The sequence below is a fragment of the Acipenser ruthenus genome, chromosome 6, assembly GCF_902713425.1.
Source record: "Acipenser ruthenus chromosome 6, fAciRut3.2 maternal haplotype, whole genome shotgun sequence".
Classification (NCBI taxonomy): Eukaryota; Metazoa; Chordata; class Actinopteri; order Acipenseriformes; family Acipenseridae; genus Acipenser; species Acipenser ruthenus.
In genome coordinates, this window is record NC_081194.1 from 16,182,559 (window position 1) to 16,197,466 (window position 14,908).

Sequence of the window (14,908 nt, forward strand, 5' to 3'; positions counted from 1 at the left end):
GGGTGACACCAAGGTTCTTGGTGGATGAGGAGGGAGAGAGGGTGGTGAATTCAAGAGGAATAGAGATAGAGAGATCAGTGGTGGGGGAGGAAGAGGAGGGAAGAAAAGGAGGTCTGATTTGGAGAGGTTGAGTTTGAGATGATGCGAGTGCATCCAGGAGGAGATGGCCGAGAGACAGATAGAGATACGGGAGGAAATGTCAGAGTAAGAGGTGGGAAAGGAGAGGAAGATCTGGGCATCATCAGCATAGGAGTGATACGAGAAGCCATGTGAGGAGATGAGGGGACCCAGGGAGCGGGTGTAGAGAGAAAACAGGAGGGGTCGCAGGACTGAGCCTTGGGGGACATCTTTCAAAAGAGAGCAAGAGGTGTACCGCTCGCTCGAAGGTTTTAGAGAGGAATGGGAGGAGAGAGATAGGACTAGCTCTGGAGGGATCAGGGATCCAGTGAGGGTTTTTTTAAGATGGGGGTGATGCATACTTGTTTGAATCAGGGGGGAAACAGCCAGAGAGCAGAGAGGTGTTGAGGAGAGAGAGGAAATGAAAGGGAGTAGAGCAGGGGCAGCTGCCTGGAAGAGGTGAGTGGAGAGGGGGTCCAGAGCACATGTGGTGAGTTTATGGCTCTGGAGCAGGAAGCAGAGATCAGAATCTGAGAGGGGCAAGAAGGAGGAAGAGGGTAGAATAGTAGGGGTTGCAGAGGGTGATGGGGAGGGACTGAGCAGAGAGCAGGGTATGGGTGGACTCCCACCTACCCATTACGTCAAATAATTATTTCATATTCAGTATACTGTTATTGACATATTACACTGTTTTCCAAATATAAAAGCATAATTCGATGTCATACTATAAGCAATACAAGTATGTAATAGCCCTACAATACATATTAAGCCTCAATTCAATTAAGAGCTTCTTTTATTTCACTTTTAAAAATGCCATGAAAACAATGTTTCATCCACATTGCTATTTTATTGCCATGTGACACTACTATCAAATGCATGGATGTCAAGTCTCAAGGTTTACCCGTGAAACTCACAGTTTTTCACAATTTTTCTCACGATTGTGCATAAGTTTGTTATTGTTTGCGAGGCTGCGAAACCCGTTATACATGATACAGCGGTAAATCCAATACAACTGTCCAAGAGTATTTCATTTTGGGGGAGTGGGGAGGGGGTCACCATGAAGAGGTGTACATTACCATTCTATATTACTGTAGCTGCTACACAAACTCCCCCCTTACTCCAATGATAGAATTGCCTTGTCTCATACTGATGGTTTGTCTGAGCGAGCCTCCTATGCTTCTGTACACACAACATGTCATTACTCGGACAGTCGAAGGAGAGGCTGTCAGACTGTCACTGTCTCATTCACATAGAAATTACCACAGAAATAAGAGAAATGGACATCAATTATTAAAGTAAAAAAATATAATGTTGTTTATGATGCCAGTGTCAGTGGTTATAAAAACAATAAAAATGAAGACGCTATATGGTATGAAATAGCAGAAGAATTGGAAATTGATAGTATGTCATGCTGTATTCGTGTCATTTGCTTTGCTCCCAGTGTGCATTGCCCATAAGTCTAGGTCAGTGGCGTAGCTGTCAACCATGTGCAAAAATCTTGATTCGTCACCAGCCCCCCCCACCCCCAAAACAAAATCTAGTGGTCTAGGTTAAGGTTTTTCATCTATCTCAAGGTTTCTCAGCAGGGGTGTCACTGACATGTCTGCAAATGAGATTGGCTGGTATTGAGCATGTAGCTGTTGTGTTGCCAGCAAAATAAGATATTGTCCTAAACTGGGCAACACCTCTCTGACTTGTTGACAGCGTTGACCACCATGGTCACAAAAGACAACACGATGGTAGCAGATATCTCCTTTTTGTGGCCATCAGCAAAAGCTGCTTATGAGACCAGGTCTTAAAGGTATAGTGACAAGAATGTTGAGACTTGCTTTGAACTGCAACGTCTTCATCACACAAACACATTTGTAAGTTTTCCAGTGGTGATTACCAGTGGATAATGACTTTGTCTTTGGCCGGGGTTACCTTCCTGTCAACAAGCAATGTTGGACATTAATGTTTAAATTGATCGCGAGTGTCACCACTGTATATTGATTTAATTGGTAACTCTTTTTTAAATAAGTGTAATTCAAATAAGCAAGCATATGGTTTACCCATAGATTTAAATGAAGTAAACAATAATTCACACTTCAACCCAAAACGAACTAACATTAATTGTGAATAATGAAATCGTATCACCAGAATGAGTATGTATTAAATGTATGCTGAGTTGATACTTACTTTGTATGAAAACAATAGGAAATATGTCAGTTCATACATAATTATATTTGAATTACTGACACTTATTTTGAAGTGATACGGTTTTATTAATTAGACTTCCTATATTAAAAAGCAAAAAATATCTATTTAAAGCTAATGCTAAAGCTATGCATCATACACTGACCACAAATGCTTACCCAGGTGTGAAAGTACGCATTGGCTATGTCTCCTCCCTCCTCATGTAAAACCACAAAAAATAGGTTGAAATAGCCAAATAAACCCTGGTAATTGTACTTACTGTCCACTTTAGTTGATAATAAATAGTAGGTACTGCAAAGGAGCGGGCAGAGGTGAAAATGACCAATACACCATAAGATTTCTGTTCTTGCATACAGTAACACCTTTGGAAATTATGTGAGACGTCAAAAAAGTAATGTATTTAAATTTTAAAATCGGCATACTAAGGCATACTGTTAATTTTACATAACTAGTAGCAAATACATTTGGCACTGTTTTGACACACTTGTTTTCTAATTAACAGCTTTATTCAACTTTTGCGAATTGCATTTTAGAGTAGACCTTCATAAGTGTGACCCACTGTTTCATTTTTAAAATTTGTTTACAAGTTTGGATTAATGTAAATTATTCTGTTTGTTCTAAAATATCTCAAAATATGTTACTTGTATGTAATATTCATTGCCATTAGGATTAGCCCTAAATTAGTGATGGTACTCTAGTGATTATAGGATTTTGATTAAATTAATTTAGGCAAACTCCCTTCTACTGCATCAACCCCGCTAAATCCTACTAAAAATGTGTTTTAATTATTAAAATTGTTTGTTTTTAGTTGCAGGATTCTAAAAATAAACTGATTTCAAAGCAGCTGATGGACTTTATTTTTAAATTAGGAGCATGGGGACTGGGAGGCCCTGTGATCTGAATACCTAAAGGTTGCACTTTGAATCTGAATTAATTTATAAAAAGTGACATTTTGTTGGTTGGTCTCAGTGAAGGCTAATGTAAACCGTTTTCCTATCACAAATAATTAAACTGACACCTTGGAAGAGGGTAGACCTAGGTCAATTGAGCTCATTGGCAAAATAAGATCATATTGAAAAGGTATCCAAAGAACATCTAGATCAGGGGTGTCCAGTCACAGTTCTGGAGGACAATTTCACTCCAGTTTTAACAGGTAAAATTAGATATTGACCTACTTCAGGGTCTGGACAATTTTGACTTTAAACAATTTAGAACAGGGTTGGAACAAAGACCAGATGTGGAAGAGCCAACTTTGGACACCCCTGATCTAGATAAGAGAAGACTTCTGGATTCAGGTGACTTAGAGCAGGGATGGGCAAAGTTGGCTCTTTCACTCCTGGGCCTATATTTATCATTCGTGCATGAATAAATTACTTGATTTGTTCGTATGCATAAAGTTTAGAATTGCTGCACGCATTGTTAGATCCTGATTTATTAATCCTGCATAATGTACTCATATGTATGTTTCTAAGTTGTCAATGCTTTGTGGATAAACCATGCCATGATTTAAGTGCTTCAGTTGGTAGTTGTATCCTTCCTGCTACAGGGGTGTTGGTTCCAGGAAGACAATTCCCTGCCTCACACAGCCCAACGCACACCCATCATTTCCCCTTCATCCAGCCAAACAACATCAACAACCTGTTCTAGCCCGCCTGACCTCTCAACATGTCCTTGTAGAACACATGTGGGATGAGCTTGGAAGCTTAATGAGCTGTGTCAGGAACTGCTTCCCCATTGTCACAGATCCAGGACCTGATTTCAAGCATGCTGTCCAAGTGTGACTTTCCAAAAACAGCCCTGCAGTCTTCATCTGTTCAGGTCTGCTGAGTAAATTCAGCTACACTTCTGAGTCTTGTTCATCTGGTATTTATAGAAATAAAACATGCCGTGAACATCAAATGCTGAAAACTAGTGTTGCTAATTTTCTTCAGCAGGTCTAAGAGGTTTGTACAGAAGAATATCATACTTACACATGTATGTAGGTGTTGAAAATCAGTTATCTATCTTAGCAGGAACATTCCTTAGCACTAATTCTTTAGGGTTTCAGAATCTAGGTCATACATGGGCAACTTTGGTGCTAGAAGGCAGTTTTGTACCAGATTTGACAGGTATAAAGAAGTAGTTAACTGTTTCTGGACCTGAATGAATATTTTAATTGGTTCTATTACACAGTTAAGAACATAGTTGGAACAAAGACCCTGGTCAGGAAGGGCAACAACTGCCAATCCCTGGTCTAGTCATGGTGACCTGCATTTGCGTTAGTTTTAGCCTCTCTTTGGTTGGTACGGTACTTGTACCCTGTGCCCTTGTTAGAGTACCACAAGTTACCTTCATATTTCATTCTTTGTGCAAAGGGCTTTTGGCAATAAGGTTTGTTATGTTCTCCAACAAAGCTAAAATTAGTTTGAACCAAACTCAGACTGTGGAAAAAAAAATACACTAGAAGCTACAGAGGGCCAAACCAGAATGCTTGCATGCTGAAGAAAGAGTGGCATTAGAACCCTGTAAGCTAACAGCCATATAAAGGCTCTCTCCTTGTCATCCTAATTCTAATTCTAATTAATATAACATAAAGCATTTCTGTGCATGTTTAAGTAATGTACATTGGAGTACAACCTAATCAAATATGGCGTTTTATAATTATTTTAAACATTATTTAAATATTATTTAAAACATTGTCTCCACTGAAGGAAATTAGGATGTTACTATCAGAATTCACAAGATGCATTAGAGACGTTTTGCTATTATAGCTGGAAAATTAAGTTAGGCCTGTAGTGTGACTTGCAATCAAGTTTAGTATAATAAATGGCAAAAGGGTTATCTAAGGCACTCATCAGTGTTGGATTTGCATTCTCTTTGTTTTCTGAATTAATTGCGTGAATGTTTTGCACAAAAGGACTACGTTTAAACACGAAGAAGCCTGAAAAGAAAAGAAAATTGGTTATGGATAGCTTTATTTGTAAATAAATTATGTTGATGTGAAAGGTAATTCTTGGAGAATCCAATACAATTTTAGACAAAAGCTTGAGCTCTGAAGCAACTAAATAAAATTAAGAAAGTAATATTTGAGGTTACCTCAGTTTCTGATTTAAAAAGCACAGCATTATTTTTTTTTAATACATTTTAAATGTAGGACATATTTTTGCTTGATATGATAACAGCACACACTAATGCATTCACAGTAGGCATTGTATTCCATTTATTGTGATCACTGAAGATGTATTTTTTGTATTCTTTAATTTGTGTAGATGCCTAGGTGTGGTCAGTTGCATATCATCCACGTACAAATATACATATATGTGATAAATGCTCATTCCCACTCTTTCTATACAATCCTTAAAGATAGCATGCACTGGGGCATATCATAACAGGTTTTCAGCATGTAATAAAGCTCAATTTTTCATATTCTGACACCGGCATCATAATGGTACAAACCGGTACACAATTGTAATTCTTGGGACCACTGTAAATTATTTGTTTCAAATTCATTGTTATCACTGTTAGCAATGCTGTAGTCTGTGAATTCAAAATAATACATTGCTAGTGGTGGTATTGTGAGGGTAACATTTTCAGCCAGGGCTCTTTCACAGCTAAATATGATCAGTCTGAAAGGTGATGGGGATAATCGCACTTCAGTGGAATTGGAGAAAGTACACTCTTCTGTGTGCTAAAGAAAGGAAATGAGTATTTATTAGTCATATTTATTAAAATCCTGCCCATCTGCTGAGTAGAAAGTCTCATTTTATGCAGGGCTGCATTTGATATTTTATTAAAAGCCTGACAGCCTTTTTGTTTCTGAAAGCCACCTGGGACTCGCTGTACAACCATTAAAGTGCATGCATAAAACAGGTTGCACTGTGTTAATCCTGTTCAAGTTTACAGTCTTGTTGTTTTATATGATCTGCTAATCCAAGAGGCATTTTTTTACATTTTAGTGCTCTAGAAATGTTGCCCCTTTACAGCCTTCCAATAATTAATCAGTTGATATTTTGCTGCATTGAATTATTGTGGATGAGACTGATTTTAATGGCAGTCCATGCTTCTGTTTAATGCTGCAGTAATGATTTGTTTTTATTTATTTTTTTCTCAGTTGATTTTATAGGAGGGTTTGATTCTTACGGTTATCAGGGCCCACAGAAGACCTCGCATTTGCAACTACAGCCTATGTATATGTAAGTATTACTATCTATTCTTTCATTCTGAGCCGCTTGAATTTCCGATACAATGACTATGGTGCCTTATTCTGGATTGCACTGGACACTTTGCTTTGTGTTCTTCATTCATGGTGATTTTTGTCTGCTAACCAAAACTACAGCAGTAAAAGATTAATGTTTACAACAGCAGTTAATTTACAAAACACAAGAGAACAGAACTGCCAGTCAACATCTTCAGGAGCAATGCTTGTCTAAATCTGACAGCATAGGGGCTAAGGGTCTTGATCAGAAAGAGAGATTGTTCGGAGTGGATTGCCTACATAGTACATAAAATGTATCTGCAGTATGACTTATTCTGCCTTACACAAGCTCAAAAGATAGTATCCCCTTTCATCATCAGCATCATCATTTATTTAAAACACACGCTACAACATACTTATTCATGCAACACATATTAAAAAAGAAAATGTCTATGATTAATTATCCAATAATTATGTAATTTAAATATTTAGTTATTTGTAACACATACATTAAATTCCATTGTTAAGCTACTTACTGGTTGGAAAACATAAATCAAGTTTGTAGCCTATTTGTTGCTCTAATAAAATGCCAGGCTTGGTGTGCTTGTGTGGGCTATACATTAAGAGGAGGGAGACATCGTGGAACATGATCAGAGTGAGAAGACCCTGCAGATTTGAGCTGTGACTTGCTCTGTATTACTCTAATGATGTGATTCGTAGCAGGTATCAATTTAACAAGAGCACAATTACTCACCATTTTGGAGAACTAACATTTACTGAAGAGTCAAACTGCTAGAAACAAGGCTGTCCCCATATTAATGCATATTAACTCAATGCATGATTACAGCCTACCTGACATGCGGGTCAGGTACGCGATTTCACACTGCTTTTGATAAAGCAGGGTTGACCTGGATGACAGACGCAAGTACACAATGCGCATATCAATGCCCCGGAAGCAGCTTGTTACTGACTCTTCCATCCCAGCTTCTCTGGATTGAACCGTCGGCCACATTTTTAATTGGAGCAAATGTTTCTTCATCCCTGCTGCAATCTGACTCATGCTGTGTCTCAATAAAAAAAATATGGCTAAATACAATAAACAGAAATGTTCCTTGTGGAAGTGAAACCTTCACGCAGGCGTGGCTGTTTGTTATTGCATCGGCTCACGAATGGCCATCAGGCATTCTGTCTCGCTCAACCCGGGTCAATGTGTGTCAACCCACATCCTGAGGTGGGTTGCTGGGACCCGGGTTAACCCAGTTACGACCCAGGTACATGGTTTTACACTACGCGGGATTGTGACTTGTGCCAGTGTGAAAGGGGCTTAGGATTCTGATGTTGGTGACTTTTGCAGGTAAAAAGAAAAAAAAAAAAAAAATCACTATTTTTCATTCCTACAGTATATTCATCCCTGCCGTGCGCAGAAAGCTAGTAGGGTACTTAGCTTTACATATTTTTTATAGCATTCCATCTACCGATAGAGGCAGCTCAAATCATTTTAAAGTAAATTATATTTTATTTCAACCCCCAAAACGTGTGTGTGTTTACTATTTACAGCTATGGCCAAAAGTTTTGCAGCACCCTATAGAATGAAGAAATTTTGCTTCACAAAGTCAAATAAAACCTGCTGAATAATGTTATGTTAACATATTGAATGACATACCACTTTCCATATAATTAAAAAAAACTGACAAAAATTGAAAAGTTTGACATTTTGAAATCTAAAATGAAATATTCTACTACTATTATGGCAACAGGTGTTATGCCAAATAGTGTCACTGCCAAATAGTGTCACCTGGCAGTGTTTGGCACTATTAGTGCGAAATACGGTCTCCCTGCCAAATAGTGTCGCCAGCACAATGTGTAATAGATTGTATAACCATCATATTGATTTCATATTTTAATTGTGTTGCATTCTTTGTTTTTGTATATCAAAGAACATTGTACTGCTAATTGCTGTGTTTACTTCTTTAGCTTAGCAAAATATTGTCTACATTTACCTTTCAGTGTGTGTAATCATGTAATGAGGATGCAGCTTGAAGAGATTCTGGGATCAGTAAGCTACTAACAACCAAACAAGAAAGTGGGCCAAATGGCCTCCTCTCATTTGTAACCATTCTTATGTTCTTATGTATTACATTTCCAAGGAGCGGATTTACAGCTCTATGATACATAGACTCGGCCGCTGCAGGAAGGCCATTTGCAGACCTTAATCCCATAGAAACACCTTTGGGGTTTTACATTATATTCGTCAGCATTGTAACCTTCCACATGACATTGGAGAGCTTGGTATTGCACTGACTGAAGAATGGGACAGGATCCCCCAAGATGTCATCTGCTGCCTTAGACGCATGTTCTATCGATGTAGAGATGGCATTAATGCCAGAGGAGCCCACACTCAATACTGAGACATTTATACAGACCATTTTCAAACTATATGAAAAATTGATCTCCAGAGACCAAGCCCAAAGGCATTTTGATTAAACATGGGTCTTGTTTCACATGTGTGTCACTGATGTTCCGCACATAATAAAAATTAATGTATATGTTAATTTCAGTGTGTAAAGGGTGCTCCCTTGAAATACTTAATTTCAGAAAAAATCAAGTTTGAAATGTTGCTTTGACTAGTCTGAATATTGGCAAATCTTAAGATTTACTGGTAAATGTCGATGTTTACCAAACAAAATGGTAAGTGTCCGAAAATAAACATGATAACACTTTATTTCGGACATTTACTGGTAAATCTAAAAAATAACCAAGTGGCTTTGGTTAATGACTGAATGTCTTTACAAAATAAACATGATAATGCTTTACTTCGGACATTTACCAATGAATCTCAAGAATAACCAAGTGCCTTTGGCTAATGACCAAATGTCTCGCTTTTGCACACTGTAAGTAAGGCTCCAAGTGCCACAAGAGTCTATCATGCTGCAGTAAGTAAATATATCTAGTTAGTGCCTGTATTTGTCACGTTTTGTGTCCTAACCAAAGTGTGATTTTTCTGTTGAACGAATGATTTAATTTAATTTAATTGTTACTTTTCATCAAGCTACTACGTATTTGGAGTATAATATCATTCAGCACCATTGTGAATTGTTTTAAACACAAATTTACCAGAATGTTGGTTGTTCTACATAAGTGGATCACAATATTGTTCAGTACCATGTTGAATTGCATAATTGTGCATTACTGTAAGTTCATTAATGGCTATTTTGTTAATGGAAAATGTGTTTGCAGAAATAAATATATTCTTTGACATTAATAATTATTTTGTTAATTGACAATATGCAGGAATAAATATATTCTTCGATGATATACCTGCATTTACCAATACTCTTTGGTAAATCATAATATTAACCGGTAAATGTACGGGGAAAAAAAATCTATTTCTTCCTAATTTCCATTTTATTTGGTAAATGTTGACATTTAGCGGTAAAATTTAAGATTGACCAGATTCTGACTTTTACTGTAACATAAATAGTTTTCTAATTTGAATCATACCATTGCCTTTCGGGTCCGTTAGCCAGGAACACAGCTAAAATAAAAAATAAAGTATTTTTCTGTTGTGAACATTGTATGAGCACTGTATGGACATTAATGTTTTCTTTCTCTTTTCTTTTTTCTTTTTTTAGGTCAAAGTAACCCAAGTGGCTGCCTTAAGAAAAGAATCAAAGAATAGTGACCTTCTGTGTTTAGCTTATATGTCTTAAAAAAATGCTACAGTGTCTTAAAAACTGATTTAAAGAAAGAAAAAAAGATCCTGTGGTTTAACCTCAATGACTAAAAAAAATGCACTGGACTGTACAGAACAAATCAAGTAGCAAGTTAAACCAGATGGACTTGAGAGGATCCAGCAGAACAGTGCCCTCTGGAGGCATGGTCCTTGCTGTTACCTGTATCTCCAGTCTGTCAGTTGCTGCTCTCAATCAAATAACTTTAAGGTTATTAACAATATTGATTTTATAAAGTAAAGAATCTGTTTTTTTGTTGTTGTTGTAGCTTGAGTAATACTCTAAGTGCCAAGATTTATTAATAGTTAGAAGATTGATGAATGTCCTTTAGGCAGAAATATTCTTGGTTTAAACTATAACCTGTCACTTTTACTAAACCAAAAAGGTTTTCAAGGTGAAGTTCAATGGCAACAGACAAGTCCACACTGATTAATTGATTTTACGAGTGCAGCTTTCAACGTACATTTAGCTGTTGGAAGAACATTTTATTTTTTTGCAGTGGCCAAAACAATATTTTGCCTAGGCTGAAAATAAATTATGTAAAGCCTTAACAGCACATACAACTTCAGAAGCAAACCTGATATAAATTAGCAAGGAAAACATGGGTGAGTCACAGTTTCTCTGTATTGGGTAATGCACATCATTATGTGGTGTGATAAATGAGTGCACAGACATGACTGGTGGATTGACTGAGAAAAAAAAGAATTGATATTAACTTTGGCCAACTTTAACATATGTAACAGTGTTTACTCTTTTATAGTTAATTCATAAGTTTATTATACTGTGTAAATGAGTCGTTTTTCTTAAAGCTGTGAAAAAAAATGTATTGGTGGTTTCCTGATAATACAGTGTTAAGAGGGGAAGTAGTGTGTGATTGAGTGTACATTTTATCTTCCATGTGCTGTAGCTGAAAACTGTGCTTTGTGTAGTGGGTGGCACGAAACCATGAAGAACTGAAGAGTAGCAATTTGTGCTTGTGTTCTCCTCCAGGGATCTCTTTCCGTGTGTGAAAGGGTTTGTAAAGGAAGGCTTACACTGCAATCGTCTTCTGCAGCTGTGTCCATTTAGGGTGGACAGTCTGAAAATGCAAATGCTTTCAGGTTGAACATGTGGAACTACCCCAGTAATGCTCCAACCTGTTTCTAATAGTAAACCTGGAACTGAAGTGACATTTAAAAAGGAATTCAATCTGTAATGGAGTACCGGAAGTGAGAAATAAAACAAAAAGGCTGCAGTCTCAGTAAACCTAATTTCAAATAAATTCTCCTCAAAATAAACTTTGGAAGAGAAGCTGCATAAAGAATGATGTTCAATACATAGTAGTGGATCATTGTGTTTTTAAAAGACTGACCATTTAGGGGCATGTCATGCAAAAATATGTCAGCCCAAAAGCCTTGTTGACCTTTTACATTCAGTGTTGCTGAACTTCTTGTATTGAATGTAATCTGTTTTGCGCAAAACCTCCATAATTAAGCTTCAAGTTGGCCAGGTCCCTGTTCACAATCACGTTCCTATTGTATTTCACTGTTGTTATCTGAATTCTGGCATCCAATTTTTACAGCCCTGTCATCATTAAAATGTTCTCTAAACATAAATCTGAAGCCTGCAGATGATGTTTATTTCCTTATGTAAGCCCTACTGACTTTATTTAAAAAAAAAAAAAAAAAAAAAAAAAAAAACATTATTTAGACTAGAAGCCATGAGTTTATCCAGGACAAGTCCAAGATTTTAAGGAAATGTTTGTAAATGCTGTACTCAACATTCCAAAACAATAAAAGAGAGTGCCATATACAAAAAAAAACTGCATATACTATATAAATCACTCATTCGTGTATGTTGAGTATAATTTACTCAGTCTTTTTATATGTACTGTATATAAAACTATGTATGCACTAACCTCAATGGAAATATACATATAGTTCAGGCATGCAGTTATCCCCTTAGGTTTGTAAGCTATGAAAAATAAGTTATCAGGAGCTTCAGCAAGTCACTGTTTGCTATTGAATGTCCCGCACCCATTATATTCAGTGGTGGTATCACTACAGTATGTAAATAAACTATTCCAAACCAATTCTGATATTTTGGATTTATTCTAGAATTTAATTTGAAATCCCAAATAGGGAATTTTTTACATAAATGTAGTGCATACAATATTTATTCAAATACACTTCAAGCGTATACAGTGAAAACAAAAACTTCTTGACCTTCAAAAGAACGACAGTTGTTTTGCTCTGGTTTGGCACTAACTTCTATTTTTAATTAGTTTTAGCTATTTTTCTATTTCTGTTACATTTTAAAACTACTGTAAATCTAATAAATTCAGTTTGTGAAAGGTGCCGAGACTGTGCTGTTTTTCTTTTTGTTGAAAATATGTTCCCTTTCAAGTACGAAATGTAACCATTACTGAATGGGTATTTACCACCTAAATACTTGAAACCTGAACAAAATATATCAAAGCTGCTCGCAGAGCCTGTGACGCAGTCATGGCCCGCCCCCGAGGACACAAAGTGACCGCGCTCACAGACCTCAGCGCCATTTTTCCTCTCAAGACTGACCTGGCAGGAGGAGCCTATTAGATAAACACTTGTTGCTTATGACTGTATAATTTTGCTAATTATTATTAGTGCTCCCCCTTTATAATGCTGTAGTTGGGAGCCATAGTTAAGAGACTTACAACAAGACTTTTAGTGTTAGTGTAATGACATTATAGGGAAAAAGGGAGCCATGACCATACCGCCTTATAACCTCTTGAAGCCAGCAGCTTGTTGCTCCTTCCCAGGGATCAAGCAACGTAAGTCGGCTGACTGTGCTGTCCCCTTAGGCTGCAATAGCTCCGGCTGGAGTTATTTTATTCTCGTTTTGGCTTCTGCCAAAATTATGAGAACGTTTGTATACTAAAGTAATTGTTATTACTGTATTTTGTATGAGAGAAATATTTTTCTTTTCTCATTGTGTTTTTCTGTTTTCACAGAGACTAAGCTCAGGCTTGTCTGCATTGCATGCGGCGGCACACGTGTAGTGAGAGCAGCTGTTGGGCTACAGTTGCGCTGCAGAGGTCCAAGAGGCTGCTTCGGTTGTGGTTGCTTGCAATCTCTACAACAGCATCTTGATGCCGTTTTGGTGACAGCTTTTGCATCACCATTATGAGGGCTGATAGTTCATTCTAACAAGCAGACTTCCCTCAGTCTCGTGTGATTACTGACTGAGTGGTTTTGCCAGTAGCGTGCACAGGTGGGCATCCCTGTACAGTGCTACCCACGTTAACTGCAAACTGGTGGACCTGTACTGTACCGGTACCGAGGTCACCTACCCGCTCCGTTCCCAGCCCGATACTGCAGTTACCGCACTGGTGTCCTAGGAAATAACTTGATTGGGAAATAAGTTGATCAAGGAGGTTCCAGTGTTTCTAATGTCTATGAGCTTAGGCTGGGAAATAAATTAATAAATAATTTAAAATTAATTTTGTAAGCATAATTTATATAAATGAGTAGATCGGATGTCTTTGACAGCTTGACGCTAGATAAGAGTGTGAATATCGCTGTAGATAAGATATATTAGACTAACAAAAAATAAATAGTTTAATGAAATTTATCAGTAGATCGGATAAATTCGACAGTATGACGCTAGATAAGGGAATGTGAATATCGCTGTAATATATATTTGCAACAAATACATCATTTAAAATGAAATTTGTAAGTAGCCTGTGATGTTAATGTGTGTTTCTGTTTGTGTAACAAATGTTAACTAGCAAAATGTGTTACATATGTAACGTTATTTTGCATTTCTGGAGGTGTTCTTGTTTTGGGAAGCACTACTGTATGGGCAGGTTTGCGAGCGATTTTCCAAAAGTTAAAGCGTGAGTTTCAGTCACATAAAAACATTGAGTTCCATGCTGCGATTACTAACTAGGCCACGGTGCACATCAATCACATGATGTACTTGAAAAATGTTGCTTATACAGTATTATTATTTTGTAGTATGCACTTTGTTGTTTCATTTTACATACAGTACTTTATATAATATACGTTTTGCCACGTCTAAACTGTAGTAAAGTTACAGCTATACTAATATTAAAATGTAGAAATACAACCTTGTCATACTAATATTATGGATGCAGCATGTCATTAGATTATATTACTGAAACATTTTAATTTTGATTAAAGATTGACAACATTTTGTCATGTAAAATCATTTAATATATAAATAAATCTCCAAGATCACACATAAACTACATCTGATTGACAAAGATGTTATAGAAACATAAAAAGACGGGTTTAAAACTATTTACCATATAAAGAGTCGCCGATCACACATTTTAAAGTTCATACGAAAAGACAGTGGCACGAACATGCACCAACATACACAGTCTTACAAATAAAACGGTCAGATAAAAATAAAAAGCCATGCAGTGAACCTCCCCTTTAATCAAACTGTTGCCCTGCCTTACTTTTGCCAAGTTTTGCAATACTGCAATTGCGTGATCAACTTATTTCCCGATCAACTTATTTCCTACGACACCAGTACCGTACAGACCCGGTGCCATCCTGTACCAAACCGGTCTTGTTCGGGTCTTGAACAGCCCCATTGCTGTCTTTAAGCAGACTGAGGCAGCACCTGTACAGGGTTACTGTAACACTGCATTGCTACTTGCATAATGCCTGAGTTTTATCCCTGCAAGACATGCAAGGCC

General features: G+C 37.1%; 1 protein-coding gene across 2 annotated transcripts in view; it reads left to right on the plus strand.

The window, feature by feature from the left end:
- The window catches only part of LOC117411332 (sodium/potassium-transporting ATPase subunit beta-1-interacting protein 2-like), a 212,119-nt gene extending 199,566 nt beyond the window's left edge, over nt 1-12,553 (plus strand). Inside the window, exons 6-7 of one of the 2 annotated variants that reach the window (XM_059025111.1) lie at nt 6,404-6,485; nt 10,120-12,553. In XM_059025111.1, coding sequence (XP_058881094.1) covers nt 6,404-6,485; nt 10,120-10,129 — 92 coding nt within the window. In that variant the 3' untranslated portion in view covers nt 10,130-12,553. Of the gene's footprint in view, nt 1-6,403; nt 6,490-10,119 lie in introns of those variants that run through there. The other variant, XM_059025112.1, reaches the window with a different exon arrangement.
- Nucleotides 12,554-14,908: the final 2,355 nt, after the last annotated feature.